Source organism: Lithobates pipiens, unplaced genomic scaffold (genome assembly GCF_037356315.1).
Source record: "Lithobates pipiens isolate NorthernLeopardFrog02 unplaced genomic scaffold, aLitPip1_a1.2 Scaffold_25, whole genome shotgun sequence".
NCBI classification, from domain to species: Eukaryota; Metazoa; Chordata; class Amphibia; order Anura; family Ranidae; genus Lithobates; species Lithobates pipiens.
In genome coordinates, this window is record NW_027507787.1 from 62,302,394 (window position 1) to 62,325,186 (window position 22,793).

General features: G+C 41.6%; 1 protein-coding gene across 5 annotated transcripts in view; it reads left to right on the forward strand.

Moving 5' to 3' along the window:
• USP54 (ubiquitin specific peptidase 54) overlaps nucleotides 1-21,233 on the forward strand; it is a 260,296-nt gene extending 239,063 nt beyond the window's left edge. For 4 of the 5 annotated variants that reach the window (XM_077454554.1, XM_077454557.1, XM_077454555.1 and 1 more), the window contains exons 21-23: nucleotides 959-1,099; nucleotides 10,002-10,188; nucleotides 19,351-21,233. In XM_077454554.1, coding sequence (XP_077310680.1) covers nucleotides 959-1,099; nucleotides 10,002-10,188; nucleotides 19,351-20,000 — 978 coding nt within the window. In that variant the 3' untranslated portion in view covers nucleotides 20,001-21,233. The remainder of the gene's footprint in view (nucleotides 1-958; nucleotides 1,100-10,001; nucleotides 10,189-19,350) is intronic. The other variant, XM_077454558.1, reaches the window with a different exon arrangement.
• Nucleotides 21,234-22,793: the final 1,560 nt, after the last annotated feature.

A 22,793-nucleotide genomic window follows, 5' to 3' on the forward strand; every position in this document is an offset into this window, starting at 1 on the left:
ATTTTAACACGTGTTGACATGGTTTTTATGCATGTTAAATCATTATGCTACTGCTGGTTATTTACCCTGACATCACATTCTTTTTATGTTTGTTGGTTGAGAGGAGTGAGAGAGAGGAGAAAAATAGACACAAACACCTTTTTGTTTTTGGAGAGGCATTGGCAAACAGGGTGTCTTTGGTGTAGTAAAATGCAGGTCACCACAGTATGTGTGAACAGGGCCTTAAAGTAATTGTAAACTTTTTTTTCCCACAAGTCAATCCAGGTGAAGGACCTATGATGGCGCTGCGGTGCAACCTGTCACTGGCTGTGTCCATCAGACACAGCCAATGACTTATCAGTGTACCAACTTGCTACCGGTACCATGTGAACGATGTGACCAATCACAGCAGATCACATGACAATTGTAAACAATGGATGGCTTTTTTCATGCCATCCATTGTGTGCAATTGTGTTGCTAGTTGTGATTGGCCACAGTGATCACATGGTACAGACAGGGTCAATCACAGCCCATCTGTACCATATGATTAGCTGTGGCCAAGCACAACTTATCAAAGCAAAACACACTGAATCAGTTTCATTCAGTAAAAATGGTTGCTTATACTAGTGACATTTACTGGTATAAACAATCGTAAAATCCTGATCGCTTCACCAGTGTAGTAGTGTTACTATGGTAACACCATATTGCTCTGGTCACAGTGTGTGTAATTTTTTATTTTTTATTTTTATAAAAAGTTTTTGTTATTTTCAGTATTTTTGTACGTTGGCCCCTGTGATTACACCCACCCTAAATGTTAGGGCAGCACCTCCTCGATACTAATACTTTGTGGGGATCCCGAGACCAACTATTTTTTGGTTTGTATGGCCAGCCTTTGAAATATAACAATAATTTGCACCCATAATTCAAAATACAGAAAGAGAATAGGTCTGCCACTTATCAAACTTGTGTGTACCTACAGGTCACTCAAGTAAGGGACCAAAGCAGGGATAACGAAGATGATGAACTGTACAGTGCAGAGAACTTTCGGCGGCTTGCACGGAGCCTCAGCGGAACAGTAATCTCTAGCAGAGAAGAGACTTTGGTCTCTTCCCACAGTTTTGTAAGTACCATAGTACTCTTTTTCCATAAAATGTTTGCAAACATTTTGGCTTATCTCCGTGTTATACTGAGCGATATTTCCTACATGAAGAAATCACATCATCATCTTGCTTTTCTGCACTGAGCTGCTAACTCTGGTGGGAAAGACAGCTGACATCATGATGTTTGCCATCTGTATTTTACCTATGTCAGCCAAGTTACATGTGGTGTTTGAAACTATACAAAGAAAAGTTTTTGCAAAATTCAAAGCAGATTTTTTTTTTCCAACAATCTGAAAAAATTAAAAATGGTGCATGCTTGCACTTTTACAAAACAATAAGGCATATTTTTAAAGCAGTGAATGTAATTTCCACTTAACGTTCATTCACCAGTGTCATTTTGAAATGCATGCACCTGGAAGATTCACCTGCAGTGAATGTTTTGTGAATTTTAAATTGACTTTACAAATGTGTCCTGTGTCTTGGGGGTTGCCAGAAGGTCTTCTAGCTGTTGTGAAGGCACAGTGCTTGACCTGAGTCTGTGTGTTCTCTTGGCTTTGGCCCTCTGAGTCCTGTCCTGTGTTCTCCCTTCTCACTTGTTGACAGCTGTTATTTTTTTAAACAAGAAGTGGCTGATCAAAAAGTAGGACAGAGGAAGAATAGCACAACACTATTACATAGTCCTTTCCTGGCAAAGAATAAAAAAAAGTGTTCCTAATTACTGATTACATCACTTCCCTCAATTGGAAGCAGTGCATTTATCAACTCACACTAATGCTGACAGACTCTTAACAAATGGCATATGGATAATGCAACAGAGAACGCAGATTTGCAAGTATGCATGCTTGCACAATTTTTAACTTTAGTTTAGTTAAAATTACTCTAGTTTTGCTTTAAGGATTAATTTCCCCATCTGTATGTCTATGTTTTAGGTGTATTTCTGAGGTAGAGATACTTGTTTGCCAATTAAAAAAAAAACATTTTGGTGTAAAATGAATTTCTTTATCCTTCGTTGGGGGATACAGGTTTAATTCTGATAGAAAAAGCATTATACTGCTGTCTAGAGGAGATTGAACACTAGCAAACAAAGCTGTTAGCCAGATACAACCCTTCCCACTCCCATCAAGCTTTAGTTTTTTTGCTAGTGTTTTAAGAGTAGCAAAACCCTTTCTACAACATTTTCAATTGCAATGGCCAGCCTATAATATAACCCCAGGGCACTCTCAAAGGCACCTGATCCTCTGTGTGAGTCAGGGACAGAGCACTTTTACAGGTTCAGGTACACGGTACACCCACTGGTGGAACTCCATAAACCCTTCTTAGGGAGAGTGTCCACTGGATTGGCAAAAACTTCCTGGATTATGCCTGGCACGTTGTAGCTCGCCTGCATTGTGGGGTCTTCAGGGCATCTTTTGGACTGCCGCTGTGGTATGGTAAGGGCCTTGTCCTTTTAAATTTATCAGTTTTATTATATCCTTCAGCAAACGCATACAAGATAAAGTAACTACACGTAAGAGCCTTGCCTTTTAGGGAAGCCTGGTGCATGCTTGGTACTGTTGCTTCATTTATTCTCCTGCAGGGGTTAATGCCAGAGCTCTGTTCAAGGTGCATTTATGGTTGCAGGCCATCTGGAACAGGGCACTGCACCATTTTTTTTATTATTTGGTTCCCAGTGCACACTCTTCTGAGTTTTTGTGGAACATTGTGAAATTGGCACTTAGTGCCTACTCTGCCTGGGGCCTTCTTTTTTTGCCAAGCTGTGTATGCGTGCACCACTTCCTACTTGCGTGCACATGCCTTTTCCTCTATCCCACCCTCTCTTAAGTCGCTCTACCACAATTCTTGCACGACGATCATCCATGGGCTCCCTGCTGCCTTAGGCCCCTTTCACACTGAGGCACTTATAAACTAGCAGTAAAATACTGAGCTTTTGATGAGCTTTTCAGGCGCTTTTGAAGAGTTTTCCATTAATTTCAGTGGAGAGGGGTGTTTTTTCAATGTCCTGCCAGCTTTTACACTGGGGCGCTGCGCTGGCAGGACGTAACAAAAAAAAAAAAAGTCCTGCAAGTGGCATCTTTGGGGCGGTGGAGGAGCGGTGTATACACCGCTCCTCCACCACTCCTGCTTATTGAAATTAATGGGCACCGCTGCCGAAGTGCCTGCAAAGCGCTTTGGCAACAGTGCTACATGGGCGCATTTAACTCGTTAAAAGGGGCCGAATAGCGCTGGTAAAATTACTGTAAAGCGCCGATATAACTAGTGGTGTTTAACTGTCAACGCCTGCCCCAGTGTAAAAGCAGCCTAAGGAAGACAGTTGTTTTTCCCTGCTCTTGCAGTTAGTTGGTGAGTACCCCTGCACTTGACAATGTGACAGATCGTATTCAGAGGGAGAGATCCTGCAGCCTCTCCCCCAGCTCCTGTTCTAATTTTGACTCTGGGATGGCTTGCAGCTTCCCTGCCAAAGGGCTTGGCACTGACAGCTGGAAAGTTGTCCCCTGCTAGAGTCCTCACACTCCTCCATGTTAACCATGTGATTTTTCGATTTTTATTTTTTTATGGCAAGAATCTCCTCTATTATAGCGGATTTTACATGCAATGAACACGAGTATACTTCATTCATTCTCCTTCAGCATCTTTCTCTGATTTTGCCTGCAGCTGCCTTAGCAGTCCATACCGGTCAGTAGCTTGAGCAAACAGCTTATGATTTTTGTAAGATTGACAGCCTGCTCTCCCTCAAAAGTCCCAACCCTGTCAAAACTCTTCCAGTGTATGTGCTACTAAAATGTATTTTTCATAATAACTTAATTAAAAAATGAAACCCAGAGAAAATGTTGTGCTAGCCACTTAAATATGCAAAATTGTGCAGTCATAAATTATAAAAAAGTAGACCATCACATTACTGCTCTACTGTGCAAACCCAATGGATAAAGTGATGTGTGCCATTCAAATGATGACTAATAAACATCATAATCTTTCAAAATAAAGTAAATATAATAGTAACAGTCCAGTAGCCAAAGTTGTGATGTGTAGTACGACCAGTGACACTCCTCCACCAACATGAACCAAAAAGTCTTACACCAAACACCTCCTTGGTTATAGGGGGTCAGAGAGCACTTCTTCATCACAATGTAACACATAGGGGGCTTACTGGCAAAGCCTCTTCTACTCACATCAGATCCACAGCATCCACATTATACGTGATCACACTCTTTGCAGGACGTTGCTCCTCTACGTCACCTTCTGTGTCCTTCAGGTGCGCCTGCCCACTCAGAGCTCCCCCTTGTGTTCAAGGGGTTTACTCCATTAAAAGGTACCCTGTGTAAACAAAGCTGTCTTCTTTCCTGTTGCCCTTGGAAGCCAAGGTTCTGCCTTAGCTCCCACTATTTGGGATTTGGGAGCCACCTCTTCTTTCTTTTTTTTTTTTTTTCTCTTTCTTTCTGCCTTTGTGCTCTTTTTATCATTTTCTGTAGGAATGACATTCTCCTTCCCCATGTCCTGCCCTGAACATGTCAAACAATTTACATTATGGGTGTGGTCAGGGCTGCCCTCTATGGCTATTTGCCATGTCTTCCTTTGGAAACCGACCACTAAATCTGTTTTCTCACAGGGCTGCCCCTCTGTTGTATGCCATCACCTCTGAAAGAGAATTTTAGAGTAGGCCTTAACGTATAAAGAACACTGCTTCTGCTACAGAGACAAGGTTGTTTTATGGCTTTAGGCCTCTTCTGCCCAAAGTGGTTTCTTCCTTTTACCTTAACCAGGATATTGTTTTCCCATCTCTCTGTCCTGTTTCAAGACATCACAAGGAGATTTCCCTCCGTTGTCTGAATGTGGTACATGCTGTTAATCTCTCTCTCAGCTACAGCTTCTTTCAGATGGACGGACTCTCGTTCATTTATTCTATTTAGTGCACTTTACAAACTCGTGGCCTTTTCAGACTCAGACATATTTTTCTCAGATTTGCAAGGCAGCAACCTGGTCTTCTGTTTTTATCAGGTGGATGTTCAAGCCTCATCTGACGCCAGCTTTGGTTGCAAGGTTCTTCGAGATTCTCTGAGTCGTTTTGAGCCCTCTTTGTTTCCTGTTTTTTGTTTTACTAGTGAGCATGTTGGCGTTTACTGTGTGGCTCACCCCTCATATTTGGACTGCTTTTGGATGTCCCAGCTTCTAAGTATTACTTATTCCTTATGTCCATTAAAAGAGTTTTTTTAACTTCCAATAAATATTTTTCTTGGATTGCATTAAGGGATACAGGTCCCACCCCTCTTTTCCTACAATCCACTTTTAATTTAGATTTTTCACAAAAATGGAGCATGATGGGAGTGACAGAGGTTACACCTGGCTGTTCTACAGCTTTGCCAGTGTCAAAGCTCCTGTTGGCAGCTGCCTAACCCAGTGCCTCAGAATTGCTTCTACCCTAGCAAGCCTTACCCTGCGACCATTAATTGGCATTATGTCCATCTGCCAGACCCAGGGATTATGGTCCAAGGATACTGTATGTCTTTTCTTCTCGAGCAACTTGAACTTTTGCCTGTAGCCTCTGCACTACTATGTCGATGGGCTTGCAGATATCATACACCTCATAACTAGAATTGGTCTCCAATCTATACATTTGGGGAGGACTCTTTGGCTCAAATGTAGGTCTATCGAACATCAATGCAAAAACCGCTTATTGTGTATGCCTTTTGATGGTGGGTCTGTTTTATGGTGCCTTTCTGGACAACTTTATCAAGAATGTCCCAAAGTAAAGAAAAAAACAACATCCTTTTGCCTGAGCAAAAGAAAGCTAGGTCTCGCACAAGAAAGTCAACCCCTGAAGCTAGGAAGAGTTTCTTTCACTTCTCTGTTTTCTAGACCCAAGACCAAGCCTGTGAATGGTTTCCACCACAACCTTTTGAGTCCCAAAGCCTCTAAGTCTGTAAACAAGTTCTCTTGGCAATGAGGGTTTACCACCCTGCTTCATTGTCACTCGCTTTAACGACATGGCTGTTGAAGCCTAGGCCCTATTGTTTAGGACCTAGGCTTCAGTTTGTCTAAATTATTCCGATTCACCTAAAAACAAGGAAATATTCCTCCCTTAAGTGTGAATATTATACCCAGCGCTGCTCTAATAAAGTGCCTGTGTTACTGTAATCAATACAATGAAATTAATAAACAATATAAAGTGCTTGGTCCAAATTTAGTGAAAACTTGTAAAGTGCAATCATATAAAGTCCATCCAGATATGGTATGCTGTACTTGTACAGATAATGTGCAGATCCTGGTGACACTCCGTGCTTCCCTCCTGGGTCCCCACTCACCAACAATAATCTTTAAAATCCCCTGGTATATGGGTTGAAGTGTTTGCACACCAAAGCGGCATTCTTTGCATGTTTTTAAATCTTTGATGTAAGTGTAATGATTTTCACCTTTAACAAATAAAATTTAGCAGTATTACGCTATACATCTTTTCTCTTCATTGCCACATGTCTATTATATGGATATCCGCTTACCGGGAGAGCTGGAGAGGTAATACCTATAACCAGACAAATGATATACATGACTTACCAGTGGAAGGAAGGTGACAGCCTTACCTATATACAGAGTATAACCAGCAGTCTTAATCATTGGCGGAAGATAACACTTCAACCCTTATACCAGGCTTATAACATAGGCACTTTGTTTATTGGAGCAGCGCTGAGTATAATAATCACACTTTATTCACGTGGGGTGTTTTACCTTGCACTACAGCAGCAGCCCGTAAAGTTTTTAATTTGGTTTCATTTTTCTTAGTAATTGTCTCCATAGCGTGGGTATTTCTATTATTATTCATTTATCCCTTAAGGGTTACTATCTCACCTAGAAGGCATACTTTGCTTGGTTTAATGAAAGACATTTTTATCCTAGGAGGTGCTCTGTGGGATGCATTCTTGCTTTTTTCCAGACGGGTCTCGATCTTCATTTGGCCTGGGAAAACTAGGACAAAGGACAAATATGGGCTTTTGCACTTCTTTTCTAAAGACCAATTGTCTCTCATTCCTTGGCAAAAGCTTTGGTTGAGGGTATCGCTCATAGTTGCCCCTGTCATTTCAAGGGATCTCAACCTGTTTCCATCAGTTCTTCAGAACAACACCCTTTGAGCTCATCTGAGAGATTCCTCTGTCTGCTCTCAATCACAGGTAGCTTTCCTTGGTGCCATCACCTCTGGCATCCGTGGTGAGTTTCTAAGGTAGTGTCTTGTAAGGCACTCTTTATGATGCTACACAGTGATAAGACTGTCTAGAGGTCTAAAGCCTTTCCTTAATTTTGTTTTTCTTTTTCACCTTAACCAGGACATTGTGCTTTTATCTCTGCCCTGTGCGGGTACTTCTCCATTTTTTGGAGGCCGTGTGAGCTGTTTGCATTTACAGTTATGCTCATAATTTTACATACCCTGGTAGAATTTATCATTTCTTGGCCATTTTTCAGAGAATACTAATAACACAAAAAATTATTATTTCACTCATGGTTAGTGTTTGGCTTAAACCATTTATTATCAATCAACTGTGTTTACTCTTTTTAAATCCTAATGACAACAAAAACTACCCTGATCAAAGGTTTACATACCCCAGTTCCTCATACCTTGTAACATCAATGACAGCTTGAAGTCTTTTGTGGTATTTGTGGATGAGGCTCTTTATCTTCTCAGATGGTAAAGCTGCCCATTCCTCTTGGAAAAAAGCCTCCAGTTCCTGTAAATTCTTGGGCTGTCTTGCATGAACTGCATGTTTTGAGATCTCCCCAGAGTGTCTCAATGATATTGAGGTCAAGAGACTGAAATGGCCACTCCAGAACCTTCACTTTATTCTGCTGTAGCCAATGACAGGTTGACTTGTCTGTGTGTTTTGGATCATTGTTATGTTGGAATGTACAAGTGCGTCCCATGCACCGCTTCCTGGCTGATGAATGCAAATGTTCCTTCAGTATTTTTTGATAACATACTTCATTCATCTTGCCATCAGTGTTGACCAAATTTCATGTGCCTTTGTAGCTCACACATCCCCAATACATCAGCAATCCACCTCCATGTTTCACAGTAGGAATGGTGTACCTTTCATCATAGGCCTTGCTGACTCCTCTCCAAATGTATTGTTTATGGTTGTGGCCAAAAAGCTCAATTTTGGTTTCATCACTCCAAATGACTTTGTGCCAGAAAGTTTGAGGCTTGTCTCTGGGCTGTTTGGCATATTGTAACCGGCATACTTTGTGGCATTTGCTCAGTAATGGCTTTGGCGACTTGACCATGCAGCCCATCTTTCTTCAAGTGCCTCCTTATTGTGCATCTTGAAACAACTACACCATGTGTTTTCAGAGAGTTCAGTATTTCACGTGATGTTTTTGTGGGTTTTTCTTTGCATCCCGAACAATTTTCCCGGCAATTGTGTCTGAAATTTTAGTTGGTCTACCTGACCATGGTTTGGTTTCAACAGAACCCCTCGTTTTCAACTTCTTGATTAGAGTTTGAACACTGCTGATTGGCACTCTCAATTTCTTGGATATTTTTTTATATCCCTTTCCTGTTTTATACAGTTCAACTACCTTTTCCCACAGATCTTTTGACATGTCTTTTCCTTTCCCCATGACTCAGAATCCAGAAACCTCAGTGCAGCACTGGATGAAAGATGCAAGGGTAAGTCAGGAGGCCAGAAATTCATTGACCTTTTATACACACACACTAATTACAAGAAAACAGATCACAGATGAGGATGGTTACCTTTAATAGCCATTCAAACCCCTTTGTGTCAACTTGTGTACATGTTATCAGGCAAAAATCACCAGGGTATGTAAACTTTCCATCAAGGTCATTTGAGTAGTTTCTGTTGTGATTATGATTTGAAAAGAGTAAACACAGTTGAATGATAATAAATGGCTTCAGCCAAACACCGTGAGTGAAAGAAATGTTTTTGTGTGATCGTTAATATTCTCTGAAAAAAAGAAATCATAAATTATGCCAGGGTATGTAAACTTATGAGCACAACTGTATCTCTCAGGTGTGGCTTCCTTCCAAGGTTCTGACTCCTTGGGTCCTCAAGAGGGACAACCTGCCTTTCCCTGCTTTTCCCCACTTGCTATGTGACTTTTGCAACTCAGCATTCCTTGGACTTAAGGGCAAGTTTCAACTTTTTCTTGTTGAGGTATTTTATATTGAATGCTGCATCTGTTTCTCAGAATAAAAGGCTGCCACCTAGTCTTCTATTTCGCCAAGTTCTACCAGGTAGATATTCAGGTCTCTTCTGATGCCCAAGGTCTTTTAGGCAAATATTTGACCTACAAGCTACTCCAGTTGTACGTTGTAGTTTTGGAGGGCTTATTAGCATTTTTTGCTGTGTTGCTTGCTCCCAAGCTGGACCCCTTTTTGATATTCCTCTTGAATCAGAATTCACGCTGTGTGCCTTAATGAATGATAAAGAAACTGGATGTTTGTACTTGCCTTTACAATTCTTTTCTTAGTGTTAATTAGGGGTTGGGGTCCATCTTTATGATATACTCTTACTACCGATTGTCCCCAAACTGGAGCTTGATGGGAATTGGAGGGGTTATATTTTTGGCTGACTAACTGCCTTGTTTGCTAGTGTACAAATTCCTGTAAACAGCAGTATTCCTCTTGTACGATATTTAACCCTGTCTCTCCTAACGAACTCCCGAAAAGAGATTTTACGGTAAGTAAAAAAATCCTGTTTTTTTACTGAGGGTTATTATTGTCCCGTAGTTTAATACCTTGTTGCCATGTGTCTGTAATGGCTGTTTATAATAGTCATGTGCCTATAGCTTGCAATGTTGGATGTTTAGCCATGTGTTATCCTTCCATGTTATGCAAAGTAATTGTTTTACAGATGTATTTTATCCTGCTTCACATTAACCATCTTGTTTACTGGTGTATTTTTTTTCTATTTCATTTGTTAAAAGGAGGCATCCAATGAGAGGAAACCACTTGTGGACAGCAGTCATCGCTCTCACAGCTCATCCTCCTACCCTTATACCCACAACCCTTCTGTCTTATCCTATGAACCCCAGCACTACCCAACCCAGATACAGCACCCATCTCATGAGGTACTGGCGCCCAGCATGGTGGGTGAGGCACACAGACCACCAGGTAATTGCACACATCTTTCCTGCATGCCGATTGCCTTGGTTTTGTGGCTTACTTCACTTACGTTAGCATTTCTTCATTGAACACCATTTGCTTGACCCTTAATTTCCTTTGTGCTGTCTTAATATGGCTTAATATAGTCTGCATTATCTAATTTGTGTATCCATGAGGATGCAGGTTTCTAACATGCTTGTTAATTGTGTGAATTTTGAATTTTTTGTCAGCACTTAAGGAGACACAAGAACCATTTGAATATGACCTCCTTTCCTAGGAGGACAGGTCTTCAAGGTTTAAGCTACTTAAATGTCCTATAAGCACCCACTGGTCCTTCTCTGGGGATTTGTTCAAGAAGATACCCCCAATTTGCATGCACACAAAATAGGGGATGCCATCTCCTGGCCTTCAAACAAGCTTTGTTGGCAAACTTTGTGCAGATGGCCAGTGCAGAAGTTCTTAAGTTGCTAGGTTTATGAACTGTAAGAAAAAACTTTCTCTTTTGCCATGGTTAACTGTGTGGGCCAGTGCTTTCAGAACAGAGCATTAAGAACACCTTTTGCTGTTTTGGACATAAGTTTTGCTTAACATGTTTGGATCGCTTTTGAGAGGTATTTGACAGGTGGTGAGAAGGCGATATGATGCCTCCTCACCATCCATGTTAAACCCTGTAATTGCCACACTGACACACCACAGCTGCTTGCATTGCAACATTTGCTTGAAGGAGCGATAGTTCTTGCTGCATACTGGAAGCAAAGCATAGCAACCTAAGCATGTGAACACCCCCATCTTCTGCTTTTGAAGCTTAAGGGGGTGGTCTATTGCTGATTATTTGATCCCATGATCCTGGTCACATCTGCCTTTTGTGCTTGCTGAGTGCACTCTATTTAGATCCAAGATCCATTAGTTCTCCCTGAAATTCCTTGATTCGCAGCAGATATTAAGGGCAGCTGAGCAATAGGCTCTTGCTGCCATCAGCCACACAGCTAGGAAGAGGCTTTGTGTAAAAAAAACAAAATAAAACGCCACAACAGAACCCTACAGGGTCTGAATCTTTTTTTTTTTTTAAATCAGTGGGTGTGCCCTCCACATATACAGTAACACAAAAACGCCACAATGAATAGATATGGGCTCATCCCCTCCCTACACAATCTTAATCACTAGTTATATACTATGGAAGTTTAGGCTTATTTAAAGATTGAAAGAAGGAAGGGAGAGGCTTGTCTGCACTGTTCGTGTCTGTGGAACACACATGGGTGTCCCCCTAAGACACACCTCGCTAAGGAGACACCCGCAATGGCCTTGACTTTCCCAGCTACAGCAGGAAAGGGTCTTTTTTAAACGGTGGACTAAACATAATAGGTACCTCCTCTTCTGAAATAACAAAAATATTAATAATAAAAAAGAGGGTTTATTATCTGTAACGGATTATCCCACACTCCGCTTGAGTGCTTTTGTCCTATACCACTTCCTCCAGTCTGAATATAGATATTAGATATTATATCTGCATATTACAACCAAGCAAAGCTGGAACTCTTTATTTGAACGAGAATACAGGCTTTTATACACTCGAGACGGAGCTTCCTCCTTCTGATCATATTCCCCTAACAATACAAGCTGTAACCAGAAACAAATTAACATGAGCTAATTAACTAGTAATTTAACCAACCTAGTTGACTCGGATGTCTGACCTTTTAGGTCAGACTTGCTGTCTTCTTGCTCAGAAGACACAATACACATTATCATGAATATAAACACAGAACACCTTAACACAATAGCAGACCTACTTACAGTAAACACATTATGGCAAGGGGCCCCAGACAGGTGGCTTGATGACCACATCTGCTATAATTCCCACACTGGCAGAGACCATCATGGCCTTTTTAATAATGTCCTTTTGCTCACTAACTAATCTTTTATATGGATCCTTGGATTGTATGGCGCTTTTCTGGTGCAGTTGTATATATACCTATCAGCCATAACATTAGGATGACCCACCTAATAAGTATTTTCCCCCTTTTGCTGCCAAAATAGCCCTGACCTGTCACAGCATTGATGCCACAAAACCAAGTTGTCGGTCTTAGATTCTTGAAGTCCTATAAGTTCTGAAGTGGGGCCTCTATGGATCGGACTTGTTTTTGCAGAACATCCCACAGATGCTCAACGGATTGAGATCAGGAGAATTTGGAGGCCAAGTCAACACTTGGAACTTGCTGTGTTCTTCAAACGATTCTTGAACTATTTTATGTGTGGCAGGGTGTGTTATCCTGCTGGTGTACATTGTCTGCAACACTGTTCATGAATGGCAGGATCAAGGTTTCCCAGCAGAACATTGTACAAAGCATCATCCACTGCCTCTGCTGGCTTTCCTTATTCCCATATTGCATCCTGATGGCATATCTTCCACGGGGAAAGGATGCTGCACATGCACCTGCCTGTCCACATGATGAAGAACAAAACGTGAATCATCAGACCAGGGTACCTTCTTCCATTGTTCTGTGGTCCCCTTCTGATGCTTATGTGCCAGGGTGGATTTGATTTAAAGTGGAATTCCACTTTTTTAATTTATTAAAAGTCAGCAGCTACAAAAAAACTGTAGCTGCTGACTTGTAACTCCTTCCCGCCGAGCGTATGCATATATGCGGCCTCGGCTTTAGAGAGATATACCAGGATGATGCCTGCAGCTGCAGGCATCAACCCGGTACCGCTTTTTTAGAGCGGGCGGTTGGCTTTCCAGGGATAACAACCGATGTGGCTAAAAGCTGCTTGGTTGTTATCCCGGAGGGGAAACAGCGTCACTTCCGGTTTACTCGGCTGCCAGTGGTGCCGGATTAAAAAAAATATACAGTATGCAGAATCGCAGTTTTCTGCGATCTGAATACTTTGAAGTGCAAAGCAGGGATCGGGGGGTCTTTTAGACCCCCGATCGCTCCATAAAGAGTACCTGTCACCACCTATTACTGTCACAAGGGATGTTTACATTCCTTGTGACAGTAATAAGTGATCACAATATAAAAAAATAAGAATGAAAAAATTTTTTTTTAAAGCACCCCCGTCCCCGCGAACTCGTGCAGCAAACAAAACGCATACGGAAGTCGTGCCCACATATGTAAATGGTGTTCAAATCACACATGTGAGGTATCACCGCAATCGTCGGAGCGAGAGCAATAATTCTAGCACTAGACCTCCTCTGTAACTCTAACCTGGTAACCGTTATTCTTTTTCAAAATGTCACCTATGGAGATTTTAGATAGCGTAGTTTGTCGCCATTCCACAAGTGTGCATAGTTTTAAAGCATGACATGTTTGATATCTATTTACTCGGCATAACATCATCTTTCACATTATACAAAAAAATTGGGCTAACTTTACTGTTTTTGTTTTTTTTTTAATTCATGAACGTGTCTGTTTCCCCAAAAAGTTGCGTTTAAAAGACTGCTGCACAAATACTGTGTGACATAAAATATTGCAACAATCAAGTTTTTATTATCTAGATTCTCTGCTAAAAAAAATATACATAATGTCAGGGTGTTCTAAGTCATTTTCTACCAAAAAAATACAGATGTAATGTAAGAAATAGGCTTATGCATGGAAGGGTTAATAAACAGACAATAACCTACCCCGTGGTCCAGCGATGTGGGCGCCTGGAGCCTCGCTTCTCCCCCATTCCACGGTGCCGTCATAGCAACTGTGGGCACCCGGCCATGACAGCTTATGGCTTCTCGGCCGGGTGCGCACTGCTATCGGCCAGGCAATCTTCTGGGACCTGTTACGTGTCCCAGAAGTTTGCTAGCAGAAAGGGGCCAGCTAGGACGAGAGGAGAAGTTGCCTAGGTGGCTGTGAAGAGGAAAGACAGGAAGTCCCACTGAAAAGAAAGCACCCCCCCCCCCCAAAAAAAATAAAAAATATTACATGCCAAATTTGACATGTAAGGGGGCGAGGAGTGCTTAAAGTGGAAGTTCCACTTTTGGGTGGAACTCCGCTTTAAATCAAGTCGATTTAAATCACTTGTAAAAAGGCTTGATTTAAATTAACTCTATTTTAAATCATAATTTTTAAAGCGCAACTGTCATCTCTTTCCTGCAGTGGCTCCTCCTCTGACCCGCTGTTGACTCATCGACCTTCCCATTCACTTTAATGGGAGGGCTGGTGGGGGACGTGGCGGCAGCAGGTGAGTGGATGCTCGCTAACAGGCTCTGCCATGATGGATCTGGAATGAGAGGTGCTCTTTAAATCAAAGGGCTTATTCTTGCTGGTAGTTAGAATATTTAATATTTGCACACAAAATGAAGGGTTCCTATTTAGAATAATAAGCTGTCAGGTTAGTAAAACATCAATATCAGAACCAATTCAATCATACAGTTTTTAGTGTACATAGATTTGCTAAATAATTGGATAAAGGAATATTTCTGAACTTTGCTTTATCCCACGGTTACTGTCAAATTGTGTGAGTTCATCAATGCAAGTGCATGTTCTCAGGGTAACTGGTGGCGAGTAACCCTTAAGGCCTGGCATAGACGGTACAAATTTCTTTCCTGCAAGCACTGGTTGCAGGAAAGAAATTTGCACAATTACCCCATAAACACAAACAGTGTTAACCAAGAATCCCTCCTGCCGAGCAAGTCTCTTCTCCTGGTGCAGCAGGGGAAACCGTCCCCGCTAGGAGAAGACCATGATTATGGGAAGCAAATCCGGCAAGCTGGTTGTACCCAAGTTGATTTATCGATCAACTTGGTACATTCAGCCTGCCTAAGCCCTAAGTAAGCCCTTGTACACACGGTCAGAGTTTCCTATCGGAGCGTTTTGTCGGATATTCCGACTGTGTGTGGTCTGCATCGGACTGTTTCCCTCGGAATATCCAACGGACCAACTTTTCCAACTTGCCGGAAAAATTTTCCGACAAAATGCTCCGATCGGACATACTCAGATCATGTGTAGAGAATTTCCGATCGGACAAAGTGCCACACATGCTCAGATCAAATTCCTACACCAAAGCTATTGGCTACTAGCGTGAACGTAGTCCCGTCGTAACAAAATAACGTAATCGCGTCGGATTTTCCAACAACTTTGTCCGACCGTGTGTATGCAACAGTTTCGGACAAATTCCGTCGGACAAAATTCGACGGATTTGGTTGTCAGAATCTCCGACCATGTGTACAAGGGCTAAGTGTTTTTCTCTCTGGTGCTTCATTCCCCTGTTATCAGCATTCCCGACACATGAGATAAATTTGTGACAGGGGGATGGAGCTCAGCACACAGTTTGTCTATTTAGAACACAGCTCTGTAACCTTTCTTTGCTCCTGTTTGCCACTTTTCTGCCCTTTTTGAAGGGTTGTAGGAAAGAGAAGACTGCAGATAAACAAACAAGTGAAACCTATGTAGGAGGATTTATTCATCTCTGTGTATCACCTGAGGAGGATAACACAATATTGTGTTCTCTGTGCAAATATACATTAATATGTGCAAATTGCAAAATATTACTCTTGTGACCCAAATACCCAATCATGCAAATTACAAAGTATTGCTCCATAAAATATACATAATAAATTGTATTCAAACAATATAATGTCTTCAGTCTCTGTGCAAAAACACAATTTTGCAAACTGCAGAATATTACTCCATGGGATTCTGCTGTGTTACTTTTGTGTCCCAAATCTTCATTCATGCAATTTCTGTGCAAACATGCAATTGTGAACGAATCGCTGCCAAAAAGTGCTCCTCCACATGCCTCAATGTGCACACTCACCAGATAATATTATTTAAATTAATAAGAAGGTCTGACTTCACTATTTACTCTCCTCCACAGCAACAACTCCGATCTGCTTATCAAATATCAAACCCCCCCCCCCTCCTTTTAGCTCCAGTCTGCCATACCAAGCACCAGAAAGAGGCAAAAAAAAAAATCTGTATATAGTTTAAAACCCTTTCATCTGTTGCACACGCCACTATATGCACTCACATAAAACCACCATAGGATCACTTTACTAGTTACCAAACACTTCCTGGTTTCTAAGATGGTCGTGCATTTCACAGAGCTAAAATTATCTCACAGATGAAGCCCCGCCCAGTGCGTTTCATTATCATGACGTCTTCAGGGGAACATTGCCCCCCCTGTGGTCATTCCCCTCTATATGTACCCTTTGCATCAGGGGTCTCAAACTGGTGGCCTTCCAGCTGTTACAAAACTATAAGCCCCATCATGCCTCTGCCTGTCAGTCATGTCAGCCTTGGAGTGCATCATGGGACTTGTAGTTTTGCAATAGCTGGAGGGCCGCCAGTTTGAGACCCCTGCTTTGCTTGTTTGTAAATTACTTCCATCAGATTCTATTATCTAATTTTAAACTACGCTCTACTGCTCCATCTTGTGGTTATTTTGCAAATGGCCACCCACAATATAAATTACAAAAAAAAAATACAAAAACAATTCTACAAAATATTCCTCAAAAATTAAAACAAAAATGGTTACAATAAAAACCATCATTTTATAACAAAATATATATGGGAATTACACCTTATTATAAGTTCCAGAGTAATACTCTACAGATAGTATGGACTAGTAATCTGCTGTGTTCACACAATTTAGATGTGTTTTGCACAGACATTGAGGACACAGTATGGTTTAAGGGTCACTTAATTATATATTTTTAGGAATGAAGTATCAATTTAACAAATCACAGGTTCTTTTATAAACTCATTTGATTTTTACATAGGGTTTCATAAATGGTTTTAGGTAGATCACTGCACCTTTTCTTTGGTACATTGTATTTGTGTACTAGCCAAGTCCACAAAATTGTGTTCAGCTGCTGACCATACAATTGATTTGTCTTATAAGTGCACAGACAAAAAGAATTTTACACAGTCTCTTCTGTCATACCTGGAGTTGTTTCCCCAGAACCACCAACCATACTTTTAGGACACATTTTAGTTGTTGGTAAGTCCCACGACCGTGACAGAGGATACACATCACTTCCTCCAGCCTTCAGTAATGTTTAATGAACAAGTAGTAGAGAACTAAAGCAGATTCCTCTGCTGTGACATGCTTCACTGACTAACACTAAGCAGCATAAGCAGGCGAAACATGTCTGAGGAGAGGGACGTAGCAGGGTTGTGTTTGCCAATTGTAGGGTGACCCAGGTTAAAGTAGGTGTAAACAAGATTCATGAAATTTGAGCTGGGCTCATATATCTGCAGTGTTTTCATATTTCTCTTCAAAGCACTATGTCCCCTAGCTTTCTCCTGCCCCATTCTTCTGTTATCAGCCTGATAACTCCTGACAAGTTCTCTGTCACATATGATCAAAGCAGCCGGAGATTTGTGTTGGGGAAGATGCTATAAATAGATTAGCAGAGTGCTGAGCTATTTAATGAACAGTTCTGAAAGTCTCTACTTATGAGGAGAGGGGGTGTGTGCCTTTCCTCCGATCAGCTGTTTTGGCTGTATCCCCATGCTTCACTGCAGTGCTAACCAGGAAGAGAAAATCTTCTAACATGCTGAACTTTCTAAAGGATATATAAAGCTGAAGACCGCAGATAAACATGTAAAACTTATGTAGGGAGATTTGTTTCACCTCTGCATATCATCGGAGGCTGTTCACTTCACTGGGTATATGTGAGGGTTTACATCCACTTTAAGGTACACACAGTTTCATTAAACATTAAAAAAGAAATGACAAGCTTAGGATTTTGTGTGTCTTGAAAATCATGAACTGGGTACCTATATTATATTTTTCTTCTCTGCTTTAGCTCTGTATTAATTTATTGTTCAAAATATTTGCAGAGGCCTTTTCATTTCCTAACAACTTGAAAGAGAATCTATGGGGACTGCCACTGCTGATTTTTGCGGTCTCATTCTGATCTGGAGTTCACTCACTTGTCTGCCACTGACCATGAAAAAGCATGCAACCAGCAAATGCTAAAAATGTTCTTGTCCTATGGCTTGTTCTTGGTCACTGACTTAACTGGCAGTCAAGCTAAGATTAGAATGACTACCTCAGAGCCTGCACCTTCAAAAGGAATGTAAGCAATAACAACTTCCATATGTGTGTATGCCCATAGTTTTTTCTTTAAATGTGTCTCAACCCAAAATGGGTATTCCAGTATGTGTAGTTGAAGGCAAATTGAATCACATTTTGGCTCCATAAATAGTTACAGACGCCAGGGGCAAACAATATGTGCCTTCGCACTTAGGATTGGCCTCCTGTGAAACTGCACAGCAGTAATCTGATTAGAAGAAGGCAGCATTTCAAATTGCTGTTTATGTAACACGCATTGCTTTTTTAGAGTGGAGAAGAGAGCAGAGCGATCTTCTGATTCCTCTGTGTCCAATCAGACAGATTGTGGACTGGGCTTGTATTGCTCCTACAGTGCAGTCAGCAGAGGTGTCAGGCAGTAGAGTTGTGCTGTCTAGCTGAACAGGAATAAAAAAAACCTATAAAACCGCTCACATAAATGTGCATTTTGTAATTTGCCTGAAGATCTGCTTTAACAGTCCGAATAGTTTTTACAGCAAATGATGAATTACCATATTTTTTGCTCCATAAGATGCACCTAGGTTTTAGAGGCAGAAAAAAATATATTCTGAACCAAATGGTGTACTAAAATATTTACCAGTACCCATGAAATGCAGCCTGACCTGTGCCAAAGAAATGCAGCCTTACCTGACATCATCACATCCGTCTAACAGAAGACAGAGCAGCCTGAGCGGACATTGTAGCCATACCCCATTCAGCTGCACTGGCTGCTCTGCCCTTCTGTCCGAGTGTCGGCCCAGCCAGATCACCCAGCACTCACGGGGGCTTGGGATGTCTGTCCACTCTCCTGCCTCTCTTCCAGTATTAAATTGAGGGGGGGGCTTCATAAGACGTAGAGACATTTTCCTCCATTTTCTTTGGGGGAGGTGCATCTAATGGAGCAAAAAATGCGGTTTATTAAATAAGCTTGAAACCTGAATATTTTTTATGCCCTTCTAGATTTAAGTATTGAATGTTCAGTATTGGAGCATTGTCTAAGAATGGTATTTTGCATGCATATAAACACTTTTAAATACAGTTTTGAGGTCACATGCTCTACATATGATACATATAATTACCTTCAATTGTTTAAATAGTAAACTGGTCTTTGAACTGAAGTCATCCTAATTCCTAATTTGTTTTTCCCCTTTTTAAACTATTAAGGAGACCCGAATGTCCAAAACATTTTGGCTATGCCTGACAGGAGTGAAAATATCCGAGGTAACGACTGCTCAGATGCGACATTGAGCTATGCAACTCTTCCTAGGGCTCCTAAGACCACTCCTAGCTTATTCTCAACATTGCAAAGGTCTTCGCCTGACTCATGGCAGCAGCTCAGAGCCACTGAACAGGGTGTTCACAGCTACCACCAGTGGTCAGGACAACCAGTGCAGATCAACAGAACCGAACAACACACAGTAAACTCCAGCTTCTTGGGCTCACCAGGCAGAAGCTTGCGAAACAGCCCCTTCCAGCCAACATCAGCTTATGGAGACTTTGACAGATACTCAGTACATCATAGGCCACCACCTCCAACTCTAGAGTACAGCACCTTAAGAATGCCAAGAAGCTCTTCCATCGGTAGAGGAGATTCTTGGGGAAGTGCTTTTGCTCCACAGCCTAGAATTCAGGGTCCAAAGAGAGTGGACATGCCACCAGAGGAAGACTGGAGACAGAAGAGTTTGGCTCCTCCAGTGGGAGTTATGAGGCAACATCCAGCTTACTCCCCACATCGGACATTTTCATCTGCCTCTGACATGTATGGTACAACCAGCTGGAGAGGTTCCTCTGCCTTTCAGAGGCATGGCAGGTAAATGTAATTATAGAGCAGTCCAGCAAGTCTACCTTGGAAAAAAACAAGTTGCCAGACTTGCATCATACATCCTTGATTCAAGCCTTTGTCATTTTAAAGGATATTAGTGTGTAGAGTTATCGCCAGTTTCGTCTTAACACCTTTAAGCCTGTGGAAAGTCCCTTTGTGCTAGATTTGTGAGCAAGATTTGGAATTCCTAAGTATTACTTTAGATTGCCAAAGTGGTGCAGGAAGGCTTTGCAGTGAACAAGTATTGGAGCTAGCAGGTAAAGTCTCAGCAGTGTATGATCATCCAGCTACTTCAGGTGTGTGAATTGCTGACAAATCATTCTTCCACTTAACAGTGAGAACAATAACACATTTTCTACTTTGTCAGTATAGTGCTCACCCAGCAATAATATGATTCAAACAGAGTTAACGTGTACAGAGCGTCTATCAGAAATGAAGTGCAGAAATATAGACCTTCTTTGGAAACCATTGCCTTTGCTCTTTCAGACCCTGCTTCAGTTAGCAATAGTTCTATGTTGCAGTGGTGGTAATTAGAGTAAACTAAACTGTTTGCAGTTATGTGTTGGTTCCCTTTTGGTGTCTCTGCAACCAAAGGATCTTTCCAGTAACCCATGCACTGCAGTCCTACAGGGTGTATAGTTTAATATTTGGTCCTCCCTTGACTTTACCTTAATAGCTTTTCTCTGCCAGAAAGAATCTGCATCATTGCTGGCAGTAGAGTGTCTTTCAGACCATGCATTAATGCAGTTGGTCTTCCAGTGGCACTCAATACAGTAAACCAGCATGCAGTCAATAATGGAGTTGAAGTGTTAATTGAAAAGCAAACCCAGCATTAACCATGCAGATAGTTAAGCACAAATCTTGACTACTGTAAGGAAGGAGAGAGGAGGGGAGGGCAGTGCCACGGTTGACTTTAGAAAGACCTGCCCAACCCTTTTATCCTTCCCTCTGGAAATTGTAGCAAGCTCATACAAGATGACTGTTATCACTGCATGCTTAAACCCACGGATGTTAACAGCTAGAGGAAAAATTTAAATATTTTAGTGTCAAAACATTTGCTTTTGTAAGTATTTTTCAAATAAATATATAAAATAGTTCTATTAAACCACATCTGCACTGTTTTTTATTGTTGTTTCTATAACTTGGGAAGTATATAAAATACTCTGGATTTTCTCTGAAAATGTGAACCCTGAAAAACAATAAATAAATTATTATGTCTAAAGAAGTTTTTCTGTGGTAAATGGCTATTTTGCATTACTTTAACTTTTTACATTTGCTGTCATTGCATGGGGAGGAGACGTGACCATCTCACTCAGCCCAATGGTGAGGAAACCGTTCGACTCTGACAGTCTGATTAGGCAAAAATATCTTTATATTAAGGCTGGGTTCACACCGCTGCGGGGGGAGAACCGGATGTGATTCGCACAGCAAATCACATCCGATCTCCGTAGCACTGCGAGTTCAGCCATACAGATAGTATGGCTGAACTCGCAGCTGTCCCGCAGCAAACTCGCACAGGACCCTTTTTTGGGTCCGCAACGGAATCGGATCGCATGGGGGTTCACACCATGCGATCCGATTCCTGTGCGAGTCGGCAGATCGCACTGCGATATGCCGACGGATCTGGGGGTGTCATTAACATAACATTGACACCCCCAGCCGTCCGCATAGGGCAGTGTGAACTGCCGGCGGGAGGTGAGCGATGCGGGAAAACGCCGCGGATTCGCGGCGTTCCCGCATCGCAATAGTGTGAACCTAGCCTAAGAGTGATTTTTAGTTTTTTAAACCAATACTAACTTTTAAAGTAAACTTGTGCCCAGTCTGTGCATACTCTTGTGAATATTTAGAAATGGCACTTTAACAGAAGCCCTCATTCACCTTTGTAGCTATAGATGATCTGTATCAAATATCACTATGCATTGATATACCTCCCAAGAGCCGGTCTATCCAGACAGTATGGTCACCTGCTGACTTAGCACCATCCACAGGCAGGTGAAACCCCGTATATATTCAGGGTTCCCTTAAGAGCCAACAGAGGGCATGCGTGCCCGCTGCATGGCGGAGGACCCAATGTGCATAGCCAGCAGTTGCGATTACATGCACGAGAGCGCACAAATCCCTGTCCTGGCAGGGGAGAGGAGACATATCGTTTGTTCCTAGTAAGTAGGTACAATATGTCTCCTCCCCTAGTCAGTCCTATCCCAATACAGTTAGAACACACTGAGGGAACACACATTTAACCCCTTGAGTGCCCCCTAGTGTTAGCCCCTTCCCCATACAATTAGAACACACTGAGGGAACACACATTGTTCCTAGTAAGTAGGTACAATGATATGTCTCCTCCCCTAGTCAGTCCTATCCCCATACAGTTAGAACACACTGAGGGAACACACATTTAACACCTTGATCGCCCCCTAGTGTTAACCCCTTCCCTACCAGTGACATCTACATAGTAATTGGCGAATATTTATAACCCTGATCGCTGTATAAATGTCAGTGATCCCAAAAATGTGTCATAAGTGTCCGATTTGTCCGCCGCAATGTCTGGTCTGATAAAAAAAAAATCGCAGCTCACCACCAATCCGCTATTACTAGTAAAAAAATTAAAATGCCATAAATCTTTCCCATAGTTTGTAGACTCTATAACTTTTGCGTAAACCAATCAATATACACTTATTGTGATTTATTTATGGCCTAAACTGATGAAATGTGTTTTTAAAAAAACATTCTTTGGAGATATTTATTATAGCAAAATGAAAAGATAATGTGTTTTTTTTTTTTTTAT